General features: G+C 58.0%; 1 protein-coding gene across 1 annotated transcript in view; it reads right to left on the minus strand.

The window, feature by feature from the left end:
- Position 1: 1 nt before the first annotated feature.
- Positions 2-22,239, minus strand: part of ZFPM1 (zinc finger protein, FOG family member 1) — a gene marked incomplete at its 3' end in the record, with an annotated part of 60,621 nt that continues 38,383 nt past the window's right edge. The window contains exons 4-10 of the mRNA XM_014536788.1: positions 16,312-16,445; positions 6,795-6,897; positions 4,446-4,655; positions 1,019-1,252; positions 671-766; positions 432-578; positions 2-294 (exon numbers count right to left, since the gene is read on the minus strand). Coding sequence (XP_014392274.1) covers positions 2-294; positions 432-578; positions 671-766; positions 1,019-1,252; positions 4,446-4,655; positions 6,795-6,897; positions 16,312-16,445 — 1,217 coding nt within the window. The remainder of the gene's footprint in view (positions 295-431; positions 579-670; positions 767-1,018; positions 1,253-4,445; positions 4,656-6,794; positions 6,898-16,311; positions 16,446-22,239) is intronic.

Below are 22,239 nucleotides of genomic sequence, written 5' to 3' on the forward strand. Positions count from 1 at the left end.
CTGGGGGCCCTGCCCCCGCCTCGGGCTCCTCGGCCGCCTCCACCTTGATGCTCCTGGGCGCTGCTGGGGGCTCGCTGCTGCCCCCGTTCTGGGGGGCCGTTCTGGCCTCTCCATTGGTGGCCTCGCCCAGGGCTTTCCTGTCCAGTCCTGGTGATGAGGTGGACCCCAGGCCCAGGTCGGAGGAGGCCAGGGGGCCGTGCAGGGCAGTGAGCTGCTGGAAGCCGGGTAGACTGTCTGCAGGGAGACCCCAAGGGCCACACTTCAGGGCTGGAGCAGGACCTGCCTGGGCCAGACCTGAGGAAGGGGCAGGGTGGGAAGGGAGAGCTGGGCTGGGCTGGGCAGAGGTGGTCGAGGGCCAAGACCGAATTGACCCTCTCGTATCTCATGGACTAGCCCCCTCCCAGCCCTCAGAGGGGGCCCCTGGGGCTCACCTGGGGGGAGCTTGGCCGAGGGGTGCCCGACCCCTGGCGAGTAGATCTCAGCCTTGGAGCCTGGCTGGCAGACCATGTGGTTGGTTACCAGGTGGCTATAGAGGATGTCCCTTGTGGTGGAGATGAAGCCACAGCTGTGGCAGACACCTGCAGATGGTCTGTGGTGTCAGGGCCCTGGAGCCAATGGGCTCCACAGACACCCCCTGACCCGCCTCCTGCCCCCTTCCCAGCCTGCTTACCGCTCTGTGTGTCTGTGTGCACCTTGAGGTGCCGCTCGCAGTTGGCCTTGGTGGTGAAGGCCGACAGGCAGATGAGACACACGAAGGGGCGCTCGCCTGGAACACAGGGCCCAGTGAGGGGCCGTGACATGGGCTGTGTGTGGAGGGCTCTTCAAGCCTCCCAGGACCCCGGCCCGGGCCCAGCCCCGAGCTGACCATTCAGACAGCCACAGATGGGCCTCATGCCCTGGGAGCTGTGGGAGGCTGTGTGGTATGGTGGGAGGACCACACAGGCGCATCTGTCGCCTGGGCGCAGTGGGCACGCTATCAGCAAGCAGGCGGGGGTTCTGAGGGGGAGTGGAGCCTCACCGCTGTGGCTGCGCATGTGGATCTCCAGGGAGCTGGCACTGGGGCAGCTTTTGCGGCACTGAGGGAAGGGGCAGACACGCTCGTTGGGGTATGGCTCCTTGGGCTTCTCGTCAGCGGCGGCTGTGGCAGGGGAGCCGGCACTCTGGCGGCTGGCACAGTAGTACAGGAGGTGAGCTTGCAGGTTCCGCTCACTGCGGTACCAGATGCCGCAGTCCTTGCAGGGGAAGACATCTTCTGTGGGGCAAGAGGTGGGTGAAGCCTGAGGGGACATTCCGGAAGCAAGAGGGGCCGCCTGCAACCCAGGGCCAGGCAGTGGACTCTGCAACGTGAGGGCTCTGCCCTGGTTGCCTCTGGTGTCTTCCTGCTTTAAGCAGTAGGTTTGTGACCTGGTCTTCCTCCTCCCATCACAGCTGTCCTTTCTTATCTGTCCTTTTATAACCCGGGGTGCCCTCTCTATGGGTTTCCAGGATGCCCTCCAGGCTGCCTTCCAACAGTGAGCCCCATAAGGAGATGCTGTGGCCTCATGGGGTGTTCATGGGAGGAGCATGGGCATGCTAGTGGACACCTGCAGGAGTGAGACGGGTCCAGGACGTGGTTGTGTCAGTTATTCCGTGGGGGTGACCATGTACAGGTGAGGAAGGTGGGCAAGCGTGTGCCGGTGCATTTGTGCTGGTAAGGGGGCTGTGAGGGATGGTGTGGACCCTGGTGCTTGTGGAGGATGAAACAGGTGTGTGCATGTGAACAGGTGTGTGAGTGGCCAGGCACACAGGGACCAGGTGCATGAATCCCCTGCACTCAGGCACCAGGATGAGAGTTGAACATGGCTCTGGGTGGCTTCTGGGGTAGGGGTGGGCAGGAGGTGAAGCCAGGAGCTGCAAGGAAGAGGAGCCCTTTCTGTCCCTGTGTTACCCCCCATACAGGTGGATGGTTCCACATCAGGTACTGACTGAATGGTCACAGTTGAATCCACCAAATTTACGACAAATAAGCTGCCTTTAATTTTTCAGTTTATAGGAGTTTGGATCGCAGGGCTGATTTTTCCAGCAGGTGAAGATTTCTCTGATGGCTGCTTCACCCGTTCTCTGGTTCTCAGTGTGTTTATATAGCAGAATTTAAAGGAATGTTCTGTTTGTCTGCCCCTGCTCTGTGGCCAGCTGCCTCTTGGCTGAAGATGGTCAGGGGAGGGCTTGTTCTGCACCTTGATTTAGAGGAGGGATGAAGGGCCCTGGGGTTCCTTATCATCTGGTTTCTACTTCTGCAGGTTAGGATGTGTTTCTCAGCCTGGCTTCTCCGATGTCTGTCCTGGGTCCATAACTATTGCACAGGTGCTCCTCCTCCACCCAGGAGGCTGCCAGGTTTCCCATTTTCTCCACTTCTCTTCAGGAATTTAGTACCTGTCTGGGCGAGGTGGCCACCCTCGTGCCCCCTACTTGCAGTTTTTCTGGTTCTGTTCCCTTCCTACTGTGTTTACTCTGCTTTTCAAGTTCCCTTTTATTTGGGGGCTCAAGGCAGCTCTGTTCTGTATCAGCTGAGGCCTTGACCTGAAATGGGAACCTGAGGCCACCAGTGTTTTTTTAAAAATGTATTTGCAAGGTCAATGCTGGGGACTGTGCTGCAGGCCTCAGAGTCAAGAGAGGGGTCAGAGCGTTGGAGGCCAGCTCAAGCCACAGCCACCCAGGACTGACCACAGGTGGACTGACCAATGGTCAAGTCCTGGGTGGGCACAGCCCAAGTCACTTGCACAAACACCTCGAGCTGGTATTGCCATTATCCCCACTTAACAGGTGAGAAACTTCCCAGAGTGGTGGAGTTTCAAGAATTAAACTGGGGCCCTGGCCAGCTCTGTTGGTTAGAGCCATAAGCCAGTGTTGTGGGTTCAATCCCTGGTCAGGGCACATACAAAAATCAACCAATGAGTGCATAAATAAGTGGAACAATAAATCGATTCTCCCCCTTCCTCTCTCTCAAAATCAATAATTAAAAAAACAAGAAAAACAATTGGACACAGCAGATACCACCTCCCTCGGCAGACCCCGCCCCCCTCCTGCAACTCTAGTGTCCACAGGCCCTGTCTCTCCCTGGGAGTCTCATCCTGCCCCAGGGCTCCCCAGGGAGCTTGTGGAGCTCTGACTGTGCCCTGAGCCCCAGCACACGTTTCCCAGCCACCTAGAGGTCAGGATACTCAGCAGAGCTCTCCTCACTGACTCTCCCGCCAGCAAAGGTGCAGACCAACATCCACCGAGCCAGTCACACCGAAGTTCCTGGCCTCCTGATTGCTGCCGCCTCCTCACCCACCCAACTGTAGCTGGCTGGTCCCTGTGGGCTCCAATGTCCCATCAGGCTATGCCTTAGCTGCATCCACTTGCATCAAATGACCTTTGACTTGCTCAAAAAGCTTCCTCTTAGAATTTTGCAACCCCACAGTTACCACCCAGCAGCCAGGGTGATTTTAAAACCAGATTGGATCACACCCTTTGCTGTTTAAAGCCTCTAGGGCGGTCTCCTTGCTCTGAGAAGAAATCCCATTCTTGCCTAGAACCACCCTCAGATTTGCCCAGTTTGCGCTTGCTGCACTGCCTGGCTCCAACCACAGTGACCACCTCCTGGGCCTTGGTGGGTGACCACTTAGCTGCTCTTTCCCGGTATGCAGGTCCAAACCTGACTGCTCTCATGTCCGAGCAACTTTCCCAGGCACCCACTAAAGTAGCCCTGCTACTGTCTGACCATGTCATTGCTTTCTTTCCTGGGACGTACCCTCCACTGCTGCCACCACCTCCAAGTAAGGTCACCTCTCTGGTGTATTGGTCCTTTCAGGCTTGGCCAGCGCCCTGCCTCGGTGATCCTGGTGCCTCCACTGCTTGGTTCAGTGTGGATATTAAACAAGTATTTGTGGAATGTGTGAATCTCACTTAACTCTCACAACAACTCTCCGAGGCTTAGTGTGTGCTGAGAAGGGGGCAGTACCGGTGTTTAGTGGGCAGGGCCAGGGGTGGCCCACATGCCAGCAGAGGCTGAGAAACAAACCTGCTCTGCTCCAAAGAGGGAGGCACGGGCTCAGGTTTGTGCTTGTTTACTGGATCTTTCCAGTGTATGACCCGGGCCCTGGGGACCCTGCTGCCTCTGTGCCCTAGCTAGTTGCACGCTGCTGCCCTGCCTCCCTGCAGCCTGCTCAGGGCTGCCCCATCACTATTCATGAGCCAACCTTGTTGCTCTCATGAGCTGGCTGCAGCCTGGAGCCCCTCCCCCTCCTGGAACCCCTCTTTCAAGTTCCCTGTGCATGTCTCCTGCAGCACACTTCCTCCTCTGCTCCGATCCAGTGGTCACAGATCTTGTAGATCTTGAGCTCCTCAGTACCACCTGCAGCCCTGCGCCTGGGGACTGTGCTGGTCCTCACATGCACCTGGGGTGGCCCGAGGGTGGTACTCACTGTTGATGACTGCTGTGGCCAGGATGGATGCCATGCCGGCTTGCTGGGGCAGGAGCTGGATGTCAGTGTGTGAGGGAGCCAGGCACTCGGGCTCTGCAGGCTCCTTCTTCACAGGGTGGTTGGGGGTGCTGTGGGGCTCGGCTGCGAGGAGCACGCTCAGCAGTCCCCCTGCTGGCACTGGCTTGGTGAGCCTGCACCAGAGGGCTCCATCTGCAGGGGTAAGGGCACGGTGATGGGAGGACCAGCAGCTCCAGGCCCTCCAGGACACAGCAGCTCTGCAAAGACTCCCCTCTTATCTTCTCGAGCACCTCATCTTAGAGACTAGAGTTTTGAAGCCCAGGATGGGGGATGGAGCCAAGGCCACAGTTAGGGAGTGACCAAGCCTGGTGCACAGCTGTGGCTGGTTGGTTTCCACAAGTCGTCCTGCATCTGTGGGGCAGCTGGGTGGTCCCCCAGGCCTACCCTAGCCCTCCTTGGGCTTTCTTGCCCTGAGCTGAACCCATTGAGTGGAAATTGAGGGTGCCAGCAGAGCTTTGTTTTCCAGGAGAGGGGCGGCATGGAGGACAGGTGGCAGAGCGCCTGGTAGCCACTGGGCCAGGCCCTGGACTGGCAAGCCTGCTCCATTCAACTCTGCTGGTGCACTGTTCTCAAGGTGGCCTGCAGGGGGCAGCCTTATCCAACAGGACCCTGGCGAGCTGCCCAATAATCCACCTCCAGTGTCCAGCACAAGGCTACTAACTGCAAGGACCCTTATCCTGCCTGGACAGACACAGGTGGCCAGAGCCCTGCTGACCAGGCTAGGAAGAAGGGTGGGCCAAGTAGTGCTAACTGACCCACGTCCTGGCTGGGTGTATAGTCTCATGGCTGACTACTCACTGCCAAGACCCAGCCCTCTCCTCTAGCTGCTTTCTGGGACCTTGGAGTACCCCTTGGGGAGGAGGGGCCAGGGTTCCCTCACCCCTGTGGATGGGGAAACTGAGGTACAGAGGGTGAAGCGTTGGGACCAGGTGCATGGGTGACTGCAGGGCAGGATGGAAAGCCCAGGTCCCCAGATAGCTGCTTTCTGGGTCCTTAGAGTACCCCTTGGTGGGGAGGAGGGACCAGGGTTCCCTCCCCCCTGTGGATGGGGAAACAGGTACAGAGGGTGAAGCGTTGGGACCAGGTGCATGGTTGACTGCAGGGCAGGATGGAAAGCCCAGGTCCCCAGATGCTGAGCCCAGCATCCGTTCTGTACCCCTGCCAGGCCCTGGCAGCCCCCAGGTGGGTAGGGGCCGGGCCGAGGAGCTGGTCACAGGACTGTTGCTTATCTCCAATGGCCTTTGGCTCTGTCTGGAAATCAAAGCCACCCTCAGGATGGAGCTCTGCCTCCACTGGGTGTTCAGCCAAATGTGCTGTGTGCTCAGGAGGTGGTGGTGAGGGTGACACCCCCCAGAACATTTTAGCAAAATGGGGAATGAGGTATGTTTCCTGTGGTCAGTAGGTGCACAGCCCTCCTGGCTGGTCACATGGCCAACAGCCCTCCTGTCTGTAGAAGTCACGAGGATGTCTCCACATCCTCCCCTGGGGCCTGAGCCTCATCTGTAATGGGGGGCAGGGTCCACACCACCCTGACCCTCACACACCACACCTTCCTCAGGAATAAGACCACTCAGGGCAGCAGGGCTGTGGTGATGGAGATGGTAGCCCCTGAATCTGCCTGGCCTAGACTCTGAATTGAGAAGGTGAGGGGGGCAAGGACCCCCATCTTTTTCCCCCTCCTCCTCACCCAGGCTCTGCCTCCAGGGACCCTCCCTCCAGAAGGTGCGCAGGGTCCACACCACCCTGACCCTCACACACTGGAAGCCATGCCACACCTTCCTCAGGAATAAGACCACTCAGGGCAGCAGGGCTGTGGTGATGGAGATGGTAGCCCCTGAATCTGCCTGGCCTAGACTCTGAATTGAGAAGGTGAGGGGGGCAAGGACCCCCATCTTGTTCCCCCTCCTCCTCACCCAGGCTCTGCCTCCAGGGACCCTCCCTCCAGAAGGTGCAGGGAGGCAGGAGTGGCCAAAATGCACAGGCAGGTCCAGTGGGCACCTGTTGCTGGGTCCCTGGCCTCCCTGGCCTGGGCTCCTCCGCTGCCCTGGAGGTATCCCCGAGGCCCTGAGAGCGGTCCTGGCTTCCTGACCCTGCTCCCCCATTCCAGGGCAGACATCTGTGCGACCCCAGGTGGGCATTAATCAGAGTGCTAGGGGTGTGTTGGCCAGTCCCTTGGCCCGGCCCAGAGCAGGCTGGTTTCCCTTTAAGAGCCGGCCCTGGGAGAGGACCTCCACCTTCCGGAAGGCAGAGAGGGAAGCGCCAGATACCAACCCTTCCTGTGGATCTCCACATTGGCCTCAGCCTCCGTCAGGGCCCGGGGCAGTGTCCTCAGCCAGCAGGCTTCGTCCTCCAGCAGCAGGGTCAGGGCCGGGCTCTGGGGGCAGAAAGGAGGGGGTCAGCACGGACAGAGAATGGGAAGAGCCCAGCTAGGGGTTCTCCACGGGGCACATGCGGGGAAGCCCAAGAGACCACCTGGTAGGATGGCTGGACCAGGCTGTGGGCCTGTTCCCTGTCAAATGCTGTGCTAGTGGTACCTTTCAGAGCTTAGGAGCTGGGTTCTCTTGGAAACTGAGGTCCAGAGAGATCAAGCAACATATTCAAGGTCACTCAGCCAGCCAGTGACAGAGGGAATTCACACACAGACCTGTGTTCTCTCCTTACCACCCCCACCCCCATCTTAGCAGGCTGCTGGGTTTTCGTGAAATCCACGGGGTGCATGGGGTTGCACCAGGCATAGGCTCCTCCCACACGGGCCCCCAGGGCCTCGATGGGGAGAGGCAGAGATTGGTCCTGAGGAGATGGCAGGCCCCCAGGAAAGGGGCTTCCGTGTCCTCCCAGACAGTGGGGCTCCCTACCCATTGCAGGGCAGGGTAGGCCCACTTTTGTTCAGACCATCCCGGGGCCAGAACATGGCAGATACTCAAAGAACACCTTCCTGGGCCCAACCACTCACTGAGGTCCCCAAGTAGTACAATGTCCCCATGCTGAGCCTGGCTCAGTCCCTGGCCCCCTCCACATGGCTCCCGAGAACAGCCCCTTGCCCACCCAGCCTTGGGCCAGCCTGGAGAGCAGGCCGTGTCCTCCAGTCTCACAGGGAGGAAAGTGAGGCTTAAGGAAGGGGGAGGGGAGGGAACGGTCACGCCAGCCTCTTGCCCAGCAGTGTTCTCCCTCCCGGCAGGGTCTGCAAGCTGGCTTTTGCAGTATCCGGAAGGAAAGAGTTCTGGATTAGGCTCTCAAGGCTGCTGTCCGCGGGGCTTCGGAGGGGGTGGCCTGATTTCCGGAGCCCAGCTAAGCAGAGGAAACACGTGTCCCCTGTCCCAGTGCAGCCTGTGCCTGGAAACGGCTGGCCGGGGATCGGCCGCCTGCAGCCCCACTCTGTGGCCCAGCTCTTGGTTACACATGGGGTTGGGGTGCAGACCCATGGCTGGCTGGTGGGCAGGGCAGAACCGTGGCCCTTTTTGCCTGAAGAAGTGGGGGTGAGCCCTAACCGGTTTGGCTCAGTGGATAGAGTGTCGGCCTGCGGACTGAAAGGTCCCAGGTTTGATTCCAGTCAAGGGCATGTACCTTGGTTGCGGGCACATCCCCAGTGGGAGATGTGCAGGAGGCAGCTGATCGATGTTTCTCTCTCATCGGTGTTTCAAACTCTCCCTCTCCCTTCCTCTCTGTAAAAAAATCAATAGAATATATATTTAAAAAAAAAAGAAGTGGGTGTGACCGCTGCTGCCTCTTGGGCCTCAGCCCCAGCACTGGACCCCGGTTCTGGGATCCTCCTCCTGGAGGTCCCCAAGCTTAGCAACTGAGTCCCATATGGAAAGTTATGGCACACGTCAACATTTGGGCACTTTTTGTTTTATGCTAATAAATGCCTTTTACTTAGAAAGGTCTGAGCATCAGGACCTTTAACTAAAGAATCAGTGTCACTTGCTGTCACCTGAAAATGCTACCACCTAAATGGCAGTGGTTTTGTGCACATGGCAGTTGGTGGGGATGCTGCCATGGTGGGATGCCCAGGGCAGGACATGGTGTGTGGGATGTCCTCTGATGGATTCCGGACACCTCCACGCCAGGTCTGAGCCCACGCCACTCTCCTGGGCTTTGGCTGTGGGGACCACAGGGGCTCCAGAGCTGGGCATTGGGATCCAGTCCAGGCTTGACCTTCCCACTGTGACCTTGGGCAGGGCATCGCCCCTTTGACTACCTCGGCATCTTGTCCCCACCCTGTGGCAGACTCAGGGACCCTGCGAGATCAGGCCGGTGTGCCGGGCACTCCCGGTAAGAACTCCCAGCCAGGTCGGAGCACCCTGGTCATGGAACAGGTGAGCAGAGAACAGCTGGCCAGTGGGTCAGGGAGAGCTCCACCTGTCCCAGTACCACGAAGCCCTCCCTGGGTCTTGGCATCTCTCTGCAAATGGGTGATGCCCCTCCTGATCGGAACTGTGGCCTGAGTCTGCTTGCTCACTCTGGACCCATCCTTGCCCTGCCACCTGCCTGCAGGGCATGTCTCATCCATGACTCTGTGACTCAGTTTCTCCTAGGGCAGTGGTGGGCAAACTGCGGCTCGGCAAACTGCGGCTTGTAAGCCACATGTGGCTCTTTGGCTCCTTGAGTGTGGCTCTTCCACAAAGTACCGACTTCTGTGCATGGGCCACGAAGTTTCAATCGCACTGTACGTGTGCGCCCGCACGTGGTATTTTATGGTATTTTGTGGAAGAGCCACACTCAAGGGGCCAAAGAGCGCGCCCGCACGTGGTATTTTATGGTATTTTGTGGAAGAGCCACACTCAAGAGGCCAAAGAGCCGCATGTGGCTCTCGAGCCGCAGTTTGCCGACCACGGCCCTAGGGCATTGGGAAGAAGCAATCTGTGTGAAGCCCTCCTTTGGAACAGTACCTGTCTGGTATGTGACCAGCACATGGCAAACAAGCCCCTACCACTAACACCCTTGCTTTTGCATTCCTTTTGGCCAATAGGACACACCAAGTAGGACCTGTGCCTCTGGGGCCAGGAGCCTGGTGTCCACTGGGGCACCGGGCCAGCAATTGCTAAATGTCAACTTGGGGTGGGCATCTCCACCAACGAGCCTGCTTTCAGGCCGGCTGATGGCAAGCAGCTCCCTCCTTTTGACACCTGGTGATTCTGACACTGCAGAGCAGGGGTGGGAGCTGGGTGCCAGCTAGGGGTCCCTGCTGGCTGGGACATCTGCTGGGGCTACAGCAGGGGGTCAGGCCTAGGGCAAAGTAGAATGGATGGGGGGTGCTGGCACAGCGGTGGGTGAACCAGCAGCAAGGCAGAGGCTGGGTCTCCTTGAGTCTCTAATGAATATTAATGAGTAGAGGAGGGTGAAAAAAAATTAATCTGCCTGATCCTCCGATGGGTGCTGCGGTAACGATATGAAATCTAATTATTCGTCCCAATATTTCTAAACCCTCACACTGAGACTGACAGCCTCCCGGTCGGTTTAATGCTTATCACTCTCAGGAGCGCGTGTTCGCAGCATGATAAAAACCCCCGCGCTCAGCTTTGCTGACGCTGCAGAACCCCTAATTTTCCATGTACGTTCTAAGCTGACGGACGGACGGCAGTGGCGCCATGTCCCCGGCCAGCTTTGTGCCTTCTGCCCAGAGCAGCCCATCTCTGTGTCCCAGTGGGTACTGAGCACCTGCGCTTGGTGGCTGCCCTGGCTGGGCTAGGTGACAGCCCCTATCTGTGAGGGCAAGTGAGGAGGGAGGGAATGCAGGGGCCTAAAGGGGGCTCTGTCCCAGACCCTACACCTGATTCCCAGGAGGAGATCCAGAACTTTATGACTGACTTTCACCCCCACATTCCCTCAGCCCTTAACACCAAGGTGGGCTGGTCCCCCACTTAAATGGGGAAGGCTGGAAAAGGGTGGGGCACAACCACCTGAGTGGCACTTGGCTCCGAGGGGTGCAGGGACCCCTGGCTCTTGGAGAATGTAGCATGGCCTTGCCCAGCCTGCCCTTATCCCACCCCCCAGCCAGCCCTGAGCCAGTCCCTAGCCCTATGCCAGGCAGCTGGACCCCCATGTCTGCTGGCTGCAGCCTGAAGGCCACCTCCCTGCCTGCAGGAGCACGCTGAGCCCCAGGTGAGGGGCAAATTTCAGTCCACTCCCTCTGTGGAGGGGCTGACATAACATGGGGCTGCCCCTTTATTTTCTTTCCTTTTTCCCTACTATATTCTCCCCAATTCGAGCAGCCTCGGAACAGAAGCCCTTTTCTCTGGTGATGAAGGCGCTGGGCAGAGACAGGCCTCCTTCCTAGCCTGCCTTGCCTTGTGGGCAGGGGGAGCAAGCTTGGAGGGGACTATTCACAACTTCCCCTGGCCCTCCAGCCAAAACTAACAGAGTCGTGTGTACCACCAGCTGCTTTTCCTCCATGGGTGCCCCCAGGCTGGGTGCCCAGTGTGGGTCTAGCTCGCTCTCAGCCCCATCAGGAGCCAGCGAGAAGCCCTGCCTGCCCTGCCTACAGCCCCGTAGGGTTGCCCCCGTTCCTCCCTCCTGGCTCCAGGGCGGCCCCACCCAGCCCCAGGATAACGGGCGGCCACTTTAAATTCTCTGGGTGCATCTGAGAACACTCCTTGTTTCCCCAACAAAGAGGTCAGTGTCTGGATTCTGTGCCCACCGATAACCATCAGAAACCCTATCTCCGCCGCATCCGCTGTGACAACTTTATCTGAGGCTGTTCCCAAACCTCGCAGTGCTTCTCATGAAGCCGCATAGAGGGTGAGGTGGGGGCCCTGTTCTGGGGGAGGGTGGCCTGGCACAGGGAGCAGACAGCCCTGCAGAAGGTCAGCGGGGCCACTGGCCCTCCCCCAGGTTACCACAGGCAGGTTCCTGAGAGGGCAGAACTGGGGCAGGCCAGAGTGGGCTCTGACTGGGGCCCCCCCAACTTCAGTCCTCAGTCCTTCAGCCCATCCTGAGAAGCCCCGCCCACGTCCCCAGCTCACCTTGCCAGAGGCAATGGCCTTTCAGTCCTCAGGCCCCTTTGTCTCCCCAGACCCTGTGAAGAACCCATTTCACAGGAGAGGAGACTAAGGCCCACAGAGGTTAATGGCGCCCAAGGCCATGGGAGGGGTGGTGGTGGTGGTGGTGGCTTCTGCACATAGGATTATAACCCAGGTATGCATGATCTCCATTGAATCACTGCAGCTTTTTCATTCATTCATTCAATCATTCATTCATTCAATCATTCGGCAAATAGTCCCGAATGAATGAGGGCATGCTTTGTGCCAGGTGCAGGGGCACCATGAACAGAACATGCAGTCCCTGATGTCTTGGCAGGATGCTGCCCTGAATGAATGAGGGCATGCTTTGTGCCAGGTGCAGGGCACCATTAACAGAACATGCAGTCCCTGATGTCTTGGCAGGATGCTGGATTGGAAAGGCCAGCAAGAAAGAAGCTGTGGAGGCTGGAAGGGAAAGTGCTGGAGAAACAGGACAAGGCTGAGAAGGGCTGAGGCCTGGTGGGGCAGGAGCTGGGTATGGGCAGCTGTAGCCAGGACAGTGGGGTGAGGCCTGGAGGGGTGAGGAGGAGCACTGTGTGGGCATCAGTGGGAATGGGACTTGGAGGAGGCAGACGATAGGGGAGGGGACAATAGTCTTTCTGGTGTGGTGGGAGGGGTCCCGGGTCTTTGACACCAGCTGAGTCCTCCTCCTGGATCCCCTGCAGGCCAGTCTGGGTTGACTCTGTAGCTGGAGCCCCTTCTTGCCGACAGCACCTCCCAGACCCTGTGGCACTTTCCCAGCTCCCACAACTGCAGGTAGGGAAACTGAGGCATGGAGCGGAAGGGTGCCAGGGACCTAGGAAAGCCAGCAGCAGGTCTCCTGTCTGGAGCTTGTCTCCAGGACACCCCACAATGCCCTCTTCCCTACCCCGGTGTTCCAGCCAAGCCCAGACCTGAGCATCCCCTCGGGGCTGTCCTATGCAGAGCCAGGGGCCAACCTGGCTGGGCCCTCGCTCTGCTGACTGTTGGCTCTGTGGAGCCGGCTGGATGTGGCCCCCAAAGATATGTCCACCCAGAGCCCAAATGTGACCTTGTTTGGAAAAAGGGTCTTTGCAGATGTGATTAAATTAAGGAAAGCCAGGTGAAATCATCCTGGATTATCCACGTGGGTCTTAAATCCAATGACAGGGAGAGAAGAAGAGGCAGAGGTGGGACTGACACATCTCCAAGCCAAGGAACCCCAAGGACCACCAGCAGCCACCAGAAGCTGAGGAGAGGCCTGGAATGCATCCTTCCTCCGAGACCCAGAAGAAACCAGCCCTGCCACCCCCTGGCCTCAGAACTAGGAGAGAATATAATTCTGCTTAAGACACCAGGTTGTGGCACTTTGTTCAGCAGCCACGGGAAACTCTTACATTCTGGGGTCCTCTCTGAACTGCCTCATGGCCAAGGTGAGTTAACAGTGCCAGGGTAAAGCTCTCGTCCAGGGCCTGACCATCATGGTCCTAGTGACCTGTTGGCACCCCGGGTCTGGGCCAGGCTACCCTTCAGTAATGTGGGAAGGGGAAGGGAGCAGCAGAGCCACAGGGCATTTCCTGTGAGGTCCCATGGGCTGCTGGGTATACTGAGCAGAGGACAATGGGCTGCGATGGCTGGAAGAGGTCCCTGGGAGCAGCAGGGGCATGGACAGGCCCACGGGCTGGCAAGTAAGGAGGCAGTGGTGGGGCAGGGACGTGGGCAGGCATAGCTGGCAGGCCAGCTCCGGTGCTGCCTTGCTGTGCCCAGATCTTAGTGTGTCAGAACCGCCTGCTGTCAGGGTGTGTCACAACATGTCCAGGTGGGAACATGGAGGCTGGACAGCTGCAGCCAGCAGCACCTGGCGCGTGGGGAAGAAGCCGCCCTGACGTGGAATGCTGGGAAACATTTCAGCAGGTGCACTAAGCAGGATGCAGGGCAGCTTGCAGTGCCTCCCCACCTGGGTAAAGAACTCACAGCACCCCACACCCAGGTTGGGTGTCCCAGACGTCAGGGGAAAGCAGTGCAGTGATGGGCAGGGGGCATTCTTCCCTATTACAAACAAACGTAAATGGGAACCAAAGAGGGAGAGAGGGGCATCACCAGGAGTGTACCCAGGCACCCTGCCTCAGCGCCCCCCCCTCCCCAGGCTTCTGGCCAGAGCTTGCCCTGTAGTGAGGTTTGGCTCTGCCATGGCAGTGACCCCTGGTGCCAGCCTTCGAGGCTTCCTGCATGGAAAGCTGCTCAGAGCCAAGGGCCCCAGCCCCACCCCCACCTCCATCTCCAGGTGAAGGACCAAGGAGGCCCATCCTCTACACTGATTCGGGGCAAAGACACCTGGGGCCACATGGTAGGTCAGGGCCCAGGGGGTCCCACTTCAACCTCTCAGGCAGGGTCTTTCTCCAGTGAACCTGTTGCCCTGCTTGGCTGCCATGGGGTCCCTCCCAGGTCTCACTGATGTTGTGATGGTCTTATGGCTAAAGTGGGTGAGCCCTGGACACAGAGGGGCCAAGCAAATGTGGACCAAGCTGGGGGTGAAAGTTTGTTCATTCATTTGCCCATTCTTTCATTTATCCACCCATCCATCTATCTGTCATGCATTTATCTACCCATCCACCATCCACTCATCCACCCATCCATCCACCATCCATCCTGAACATTTCTCTTGTACTGACTGCAAATTTTAGAGCTGGCTGGGCCTCCAAGCCCTCGTTTTCAACAGTGGAAACTGCTGCTGGATCAGGGAAGGACCTGCCTGAGTTAACACAGCAGGTTGGTGCCAGAACCAACTCTTAATCCGCTGCCAGGCTCTGTGCCCTCTGTGTCCTTCCTAAAGCTCCCACTCCCAGAGTCCGGCCACCCTGTCCCCTCTCCAGCCTGCACCCCCAGCAGGAAAGGGCCAATACACCCCTTCGGCGCCCCTCCCCCTCCTCCCTCTTGAAAGAGTGAATACCGCCAGGCGGCTGATAGGATGATTTGGGGCAGGAGGTGCTTGGAGGAGAGAACTGGGACCCATCAGCTGAGCTCGATAAGGGGCCCACTGAAACGTTAGCAAAAATATTTAGACAATAAATGAAGTATCAGAAAGGCTCGCGTATCTTTAAGAAATCAATCATCTTGTACGTTGCGTCTGGACACTCGGCGCCAAGGCAGAGATAGCGCCTCCTGGGGAGATAAGGGTTAATCAGGGATTTAATTCTGCGGGAGATAAAGCTGCAGGGAAGAGCAGGCGAGGCTCCTTCCTCCCTGGGCTCCTCCGCAAGAGCCTCAAAGGTTGCTGGCTTCTCCGGTGCTCGCACCCTCACTCCCCTCGGACATTATCTCTGCCTGGAGAGCGTTTCCAGCCTCGTGCCAAGTCTCCCCAGGCTGACCTGTGCCCCAGGCCCCAGGAGGACAAAACTTCCAGAGAGGAGCTGCAGGTGGGAGGGGAGGGCCGTGTCTCCGGACTCCTCAGCCCTGTCCCTATGGAGCCTGCAGGGGTCCCTGGGGTTGGGCAGACATTGGTTCCAATTCTCCCTCTGCTGTTTGATCTGGTTGGCTTTGGCAAGTCACTTCACCCGTTTCCTCATCTGTAGAACAGGGGCAGCAGTCCTGCCTCACAGGGTGGGAGGGGGAGGAAAGGAGGTGTTGTGTGTAAGCATGGGCACACAGCACCGTGTGGGCAGAGAGTTTGGAACACACACCTGTCCACCTTGGAAGGGGCTGATAATCCCCAGGAGAGAGCACAGGAGATGGGTGCAGACTCCACTCAGAACATGCTGAGACCCCAAGCCCGCAGCCACCCTGCCTTTGTCCTGTCACCGCTCATAGGTGTTCTTTACACTTTGAGAGTTCAGAGACCAGAGCCACAGAGCTCCCAGCCCCACCCCCTCCTCCTTCCAACTATTAACTGCCTCCCAGCAGTCTAACCTCTGAAGAGTCAACTGCTGCTTGAATGCCTCCAGTGACAGGAAGCTCATTGCCTCCAGAGACTGCTCTAAACACCATAGGCCCCATCCCACTGTGGAGCCCAATCAGGCCCCTTCCACAAAGCCGAAATCCATCCTGGAGTTTCCGCCGTTTCCTCCTTGCTTGGGGCCAGAGGACAAGAGGATCATCCCTGCTGCAGGGCTGCTGGCTCTAGTGCCCTGAGGTAGGCACTTGTGGATCACTTCTCCTTTGCCCTGCCCAGCTACCCTGGTGCTTTTCTCATCTAGGGGGAGGGTGCTGCCCAGGCGGGGATTCTTTGTTAAAGAGGGAGATTAGCAAGAGCTGAAGAGGTGCTGTGACACTCAGGCACCACAGGTGCCCTCTCCTTGTCCTCAGAAGGACCCACAGGGACAAAACCAGAATGAATCTCTTGCTTCCTGCTGCAGTTGTCCCCAAGTGCCCAGAAGACCACTTGGCTTACCACCAGGAGGGCCCCTGCCCATAAAGTCCTGGACGGGGGGTGAGGTCCCTGACTTCCTCCCAGCCACACGGCCAAACACCGGGTCCAGCCCTACCACTTGGCTCCTTGTTGCTTCCTCCTCTTGAAAGCCCTTCTCCTTCTCTGCCTCACCACCTTCTACTCATCCATGAAGGGACCCTTAAAAACCCTTCCTTCAGGAAGCCCTCCCTGTATCACCCAAGGTCCCTTGGGGGCTCTGGTCTCTGAACTCTCCAGGAAGCCCTCCTGGTCCCAACACCCACATCTTCTGATGTATTTCACATGAAGTGGTGGGAGCTCCCGGACTGGCTCAGGGGGTGTAAGGGGCCTGTGCTCTGGGTGGGATGCTTCCCTGGCTGCTGCCCTATGGCCAGAGGGTGGGCTAGCCGTGGTTGGGGCTCCTTACCGGTTCTGCCTGCCTGGGGGATGAGGCTCTGCTCTGGATGCTCCCGTGGAATGGGCCCCAGGATAGGCCCTCAGCAAGGCTGCGTCGAGCCCGCACACACCTCTGCCCATCTTGCAGGACCTGCTCCAGCTCGTCTGTGGGGAGAGACATCAGAGGTGTGAGGAGCGCCAGCCATGGTGACCACCCAGCCCTGCTGCCTGCCCAGGTCCAGCCTACCTCTGCGGCCTCAGCCTTCCAGAAACAGTCAGGGGGCTGCAGGGCAGAGGAGGGAGTACTGCCCTGTGGGCTAGGCCTGAGTTACAGGGATGTTGGCTGGTGCCTGCTTCAGGGGCCCGGCCAGCCCCTGTGGCAAGACCTTTCCTGGAGACAATGGGCTGCAGAGAGAGGACAATGAGGGGTGCCTTCAGCTGGATTTGAGCAGGCAGGTGCATTGCTTGGGGTGTACGGCTGCTCTGTCAGGGACAGGTGTGGCCTTGGAACTAGAGCCACTGTATCAGGAACATCTGTGACCCTCATGCAGCCCAGGGTGGCATTGGCAATGCACCCAGGATGCATGCATGGAGCCAAGCCACCCCTGCTGTCTACACTGGGATGGGCACAGAGCAGAGGATGATGATGATGAGACCCACTGCCATCCCATCGCACTGTCCTCCCAGGCTCTCAAGATGAGACTATTATGGATCATCCAATGGGCCCTAAATCAATGAAGAACCCCTTCCCATGGGCTGAATCCCCGAATCTGCACAGCTGGCTTGTGAGGGCAGCTGTGGAAATGCTGGGTCTTGGTTTCCTCATCTATAAGATGGGATCCCCAATACTTCCTACCTCCTTGGGTGGTACGAGGATTGAATGAGTTAATCCACCTAGCATGCTTAGCACAGTGCCTGGTGGGGCATCGGAGGCACACAGCCAGGGCCTCAGCAAAGCCAGAATCTGCACCTGGGTGGTGCTGAGATCAGTTCCATTTACTCCCTGATGATGAGGGGTGACCCCAGACTGTGCTGCTCCCACACCATCGTGCACTTTCTGGAAAATCTGGACCCTGATTCTTGCTGAGGTCCTTGGCTAGCCATGGCCTCTCTCATGGCCTGTCTCCTAGCTGAGGCTGTAAGGCTCCCAGGGGCCTGAGGTTCCCTGTGCCATGAGAAGGGCCACCCTCTCTGGGCTCTGCCAGCTTGTGTGGTGTTGGCCATGACTCCATAGCATGGCTAGAGGAGTGGCATCCACTGTAGAGCCAGGATTCCATTACGTTTCCACAGACAGATGGACCTCAGCTGTGAGGCCCTACAGTGGTCATTAACACGGGGTGGGAACTTGGATTTGGACAGGGTCTACACTCAGGCTCCCAGGTTCAGCCCAGGCTTGCCACACGTTCCATATGACCTGTGTGGTAGAATGAATGGTGGCCCCCAAGAGATATTTCCACCGGAACCTGTGATTGTGCCCTACTTAGAAAAAGGGTCTTTGTAGATATAATCAAGTTAGGCTCTCAAGATGAGACCATTATGGATCATCCAATGGGCCCTAAATCAATGAAGAATCTATAATAATCAAAGCATAATATGCTAATTAGACCGACGTCCTTCCAGACAAAGCCGGGGCTGCGAGGGTGGGACCCGGGTGCCTGCCAGTGGCTGGAGGGAAGGCTGGGTCCCCGGTGGCGGAGTGAAGCTGGTGCCGGCAGCTGGGGGAAGGAAGGCCTACTCTTGCACAAATTTTGTGCATCAGGCCTCTAGTGTTCTTATAAGAGACACAGGAAAAAGACACAGAAGAGAGACTCGAGGAAAAAGACGGTGTGAAGACAGGCAGAGATGGAGTGATGTGGCCAGGAGGAAGCTGCGCCTGGGCCCCAGGAGCTGGGAGAAGCAAGAAGGACCCTCCCCTGGAGCCTCTAGAGCAGGGGTTCTCAACCTTCTGGCCCTTTAAATACAGTTCCCCATGTTGTGACCCCCAACCATAAAATTATTTTCGTTGCTACTTCATAACTGTAATTTTGCTACTGTTATGAATCGTAATGTAAATATCTGATATGCAGGATGGTCTTAGGCGACCCCTGTGAAAGGGTCGTTTGACCCCCAAAGGGGTCGCGACCCGCAGGTTGAGAACCGCTGCTCTAGAGGGAGCGAGGCCCTGTTAACACGTGGATTTGGGATTTCTGGCTCCAGAACTGTGAGAGAATAAATTTCTGATGTTCTAAGCCACCAAGGTTGTACAAATTTATCAGCTGTACAAATTCTGCCCTGGGAGAATCACACCTGCATTTACCCCCGTCCCTGCCTCAGTGTCCTCATCGGACAAGGGGATGGTGGTGGCCATGCCCTCAGATGGCAGCCTCGCCTCCCTAGGCTGCACAACCTCTGCTCAGAAGGCCAGGCCACCTTAGGCCTCAGGTGCCATACAGGCTGCCTGGGCCCACGAAGGCCTCACGTGGCCTGGCCTGGTCCCCGAGCAAGCGCTGCTGTGGCGGCCCCACTTCCTGGAGCCCCGATTGGGCAGGCTGTGGCCTTAATGGGCCCGATTATCAGATAACTGCCGGCCTAATGGCAGAGATAACGTGTAAATATGCCAGGAGGCCTGGCTAAAACGTTCTAACTGGGTCCTTGTCTTCCCCAGGGCAGATAAGGTGGCAGGAGACCAGGGCGAGGCCGAGGAGGCCGGCGCCCCTTTATCTGCCCCGCAACGAGGGGGGGCAGTGGGTGGCTCTGTCACTTTGTGGCCTTCCCACAAGGGTCTGAGCCTTCTGCCAACCCACCTAGGATGCCTGGGTGGGTGAGTGAGGGAGAGATGGGGGAATGAAGAGGCGGTCTAGAGATGAGCTCACTGAGCACTCATTTGTCCATCCATGCGTTTGTCCGTAGGGAGCCAACCACGGGCCGAGTCTGTGCACTGCCCACTTAGGGCAGCGGGATCCAGAATCCTAATGCAATGGCTCACCCCTATCCTGACAACCAGATACCAATAAGCCACACAGGGGTTGGCCCGCACTTGGACCTCTTAACAGGGTTGCCCACTTGCTCCTCCGGCACTAGTTCTCCTGCTGGGGCCATAGACAGGACAGGCACAGTGGCCATGACTCCCTGTTTTCTTTTCTGTGTGCAGAATGTTGGTAGGAGTCATTCCTGGCCTTGTTGGAACCCCATGAGGAGACAACACCTTCCATCTGGGGCTGGTGCCCACCTTCCTGTGGGAGGAGGAATCAGAATTCAACTCAGTCTTCCCATGTGTGGGCCAAGACATGGGGAGGGCACTCATTTGTCCATCCATGCGTTTGTCCGTAGGGAGCCAACCACGGGCCGAGTCTGTGCACTGCCCACTTAGGGCAGCGGGATCCAGAATCCTAATGCAATGGCTCACCCCTATCCTGACAACCAGATACCAATAAGCCACACAGGGGTTGGCCCGCACTTGGACCTCTTAAACGGGTTTCCCACTTGCTCCTCCGGCACTAGTTCTCCTGCTGGGGCCATAGACAGGACAGGCACAGTGGCCATGACTCCCTGTTTTCTTTTCTGTGTGCAGAATGTTGGTAGGAGTCATTCCTGGCCTTGTTGGAACCCCATGAGGAGACAACACCTTCCATCTGGGGCTGGTGCCCACCTTCCTGTGGGAGGAGGAATCAGAATTCAACTCAGTCTTCCCATGTGTGGGCCAAGACATGGGGACACGGAGTGGGAGGAAGGCAGCTGGCTCAGGCCACTCCCTGAGCAACAGAAAGAGTGGGGCAGCCCCAGACCTCCCAGTCTGCCCCTGCTTGTCATACCTGTGGGGACCCATGGTCCCTTTCCGGAGCCTTGGCTCTGGCTTGCCCCCCACCTGCCCACATAGGCACCCACAGGCAAACGGCCATGCTCCCTAATCGGAGCCCCACGGCTGGCGGGCCGAGCCTCCCAGATAACAGCGGCTCCCCACGGCAGCGGCTCCATCTCCTGGGTATCATGCATTGCCAGAGAGGGCTGGCTCCTGATAAAGGCGGCTGTTCTGCAGGCCTGGGGACAGAACCCACCAGCCAGGGCTTGCTGGGGGCTGGTCAAGGCCTGGGAAAGGTGGAGAGGCCGGGGGACTGAGGGACTTGGGCTGGGGATTGGCAATGGTCATATGACAACCCACCTCCCTGGTCCAGGGGAAGCCATTTCAGGCGCCCCCTGTGGGTGGATGCAGGGCCATGGCAGGTGCCCGGCTTGGTGAGGGGAACATGGCTGGATTTAAGCCCCAGCTTACCCAGGACTCTTGTGCAGCGTACAGCCTGTGCAGCTGTCCATGGTGACCCTAGTGATGTTCAACACCTGTCTGCTCAGATAACCTATTTCCAGCTTCCAGTTCCTGCCCAAACCCTCCCATGGCAAACGGGGTCAAGCAAGTGTCAAAGCCCAGTTAGCACCTAGCAGAGACCCCTTCCCAACCAGAACTAAAATTGCATCAGAAAAGTGGGGGTGGGTGGGACCCCTTACTCCTGGCAGACTGGGTATCTCATGAGGGCTCAGTTCAAGGCTGAGAATGAGTGGAAGCAGAAATTAGCGAGGGCGAGGGGCTCAGGGGTGGGGATGCGGAGCTAGGGGTGACAGCTGACAGGGAGAGTGACAGGCAGGAAGATGCAGTTATTTTTAAACAGCCTCGGTAAGAGCTGGAGGACCCAGACAGTGGTAGCCGTGCAGATGGCCAGTTCTCAACCGCACTGATAGGAAACCCAGGGCCCAGGGCGGCCCAGGAGCACCCAAGCCACACTGCGAGCTCAGGCTAAAGGGGGGGACGAACCCAGGTCTCTGGACTCATGGCTTAGTGCTTACTCAGTCACAGAACCCCAGGTGGGCACGTGGGGCAAGGACAAAGAAGGTACACAGTAAATAGGTGGGATTTGAATTAGAGCCCAGCCATGGTCATGGCGAGGCCTCAATACCCTTTTCTGGGCCGAAGCAGGGGATAGAGAAAACAGGATAGGGAGGCTGTTGGAGAGGAGGTGGGGGGTACAGTGGGCCAGCTCTGAGCTCTCCTGTCCAGTGGCTGACTTCCTGCTCTGTCCTCAGTTTTTTCATCTGCAGATGGCCTCCTCAGGGCGGTGGGGCAGGCCCTGCTGCCTGGGTGGCTCCCCCACCCCCATGGGGTCAGGCCATCACTATAGGCACAGCATCAGGACAAAGACTAATTTATTCTGGCAAACAACCCCACACATGTTATTTCCAGAACAAACATGCAGCACAGGATTCAATTTCACCCCCAAGCATCTGTGAGGAACCAGAAGAGAAAATTCAGTTTTTGCGTATTTATATGATTTACACGTCTATTTAGGTCTCAAAACCCTCCAATGGCATCCCAAGGGGATAGTGAAGGGAGCAGGGCTGAGTGTTGCCACCCAGGCCAGGTCAGGACCCATTCCTGGGAGCCTGGTGGAGGGAGTGGCTGAGTGAGAGACTTGGGGGCTGGAATCAACAGGCTGGGGCCAGGGCCTGCCTCTGCTCACCCCTTGCTGAGCCTCAGTTTACCTGCTGGGTTGGCGGCTGTGTAAGTAGAGGTCAACATGTTAATAGATGTGGACAGCACTGCTTTCCTCCCCTGGGATCCCAGGCGCCCTGAGGCCCAGCCCAGGACTGCCGCTGAGTTGCTGCTCTCAGCCTTGCCCCCAGCTCTGCCCACCCTGGAACCGGTGGTGACCTCCCTCAACACCGTGAACAACAAGCCAGTGAGAAGGTTCCACTCTTCCCACTTCATCCTGCCAAGGAGGCCCAGAGAACCTGAGCAACTCCCTCAGAGTTGCACAGCAGGTACCCACCCAGACCAGCCTGAGCTCCTTTCTGACAGAAGATCCAGGGCTCCAACTTGGAACTTCTGGCTCCAGAGCCCGCTGTGCCCAGCCTCCCAGGCCTCAGTTTCCCTGAGCAAAGGCCTTGGCAGGCTGGTTTGCAGCTCTGACTTGGGGCGGCTCTGTAGGCTTGC

Source organism: Myotis brandtii, unplaced genomic scaffold, assembly GCF_000412655.1.
Source record: "Myotis brandtii unplaced genomic scaffold, ASM41265v1 scaffold165, whole genome shotgun sequence".
Classification (NCBI taxonomy): Eukaryota; Metazoa; Chordata; class Mammalia; order Chiroptera; family Vespertilionidae; genus Myotis; species Myotis brandtii.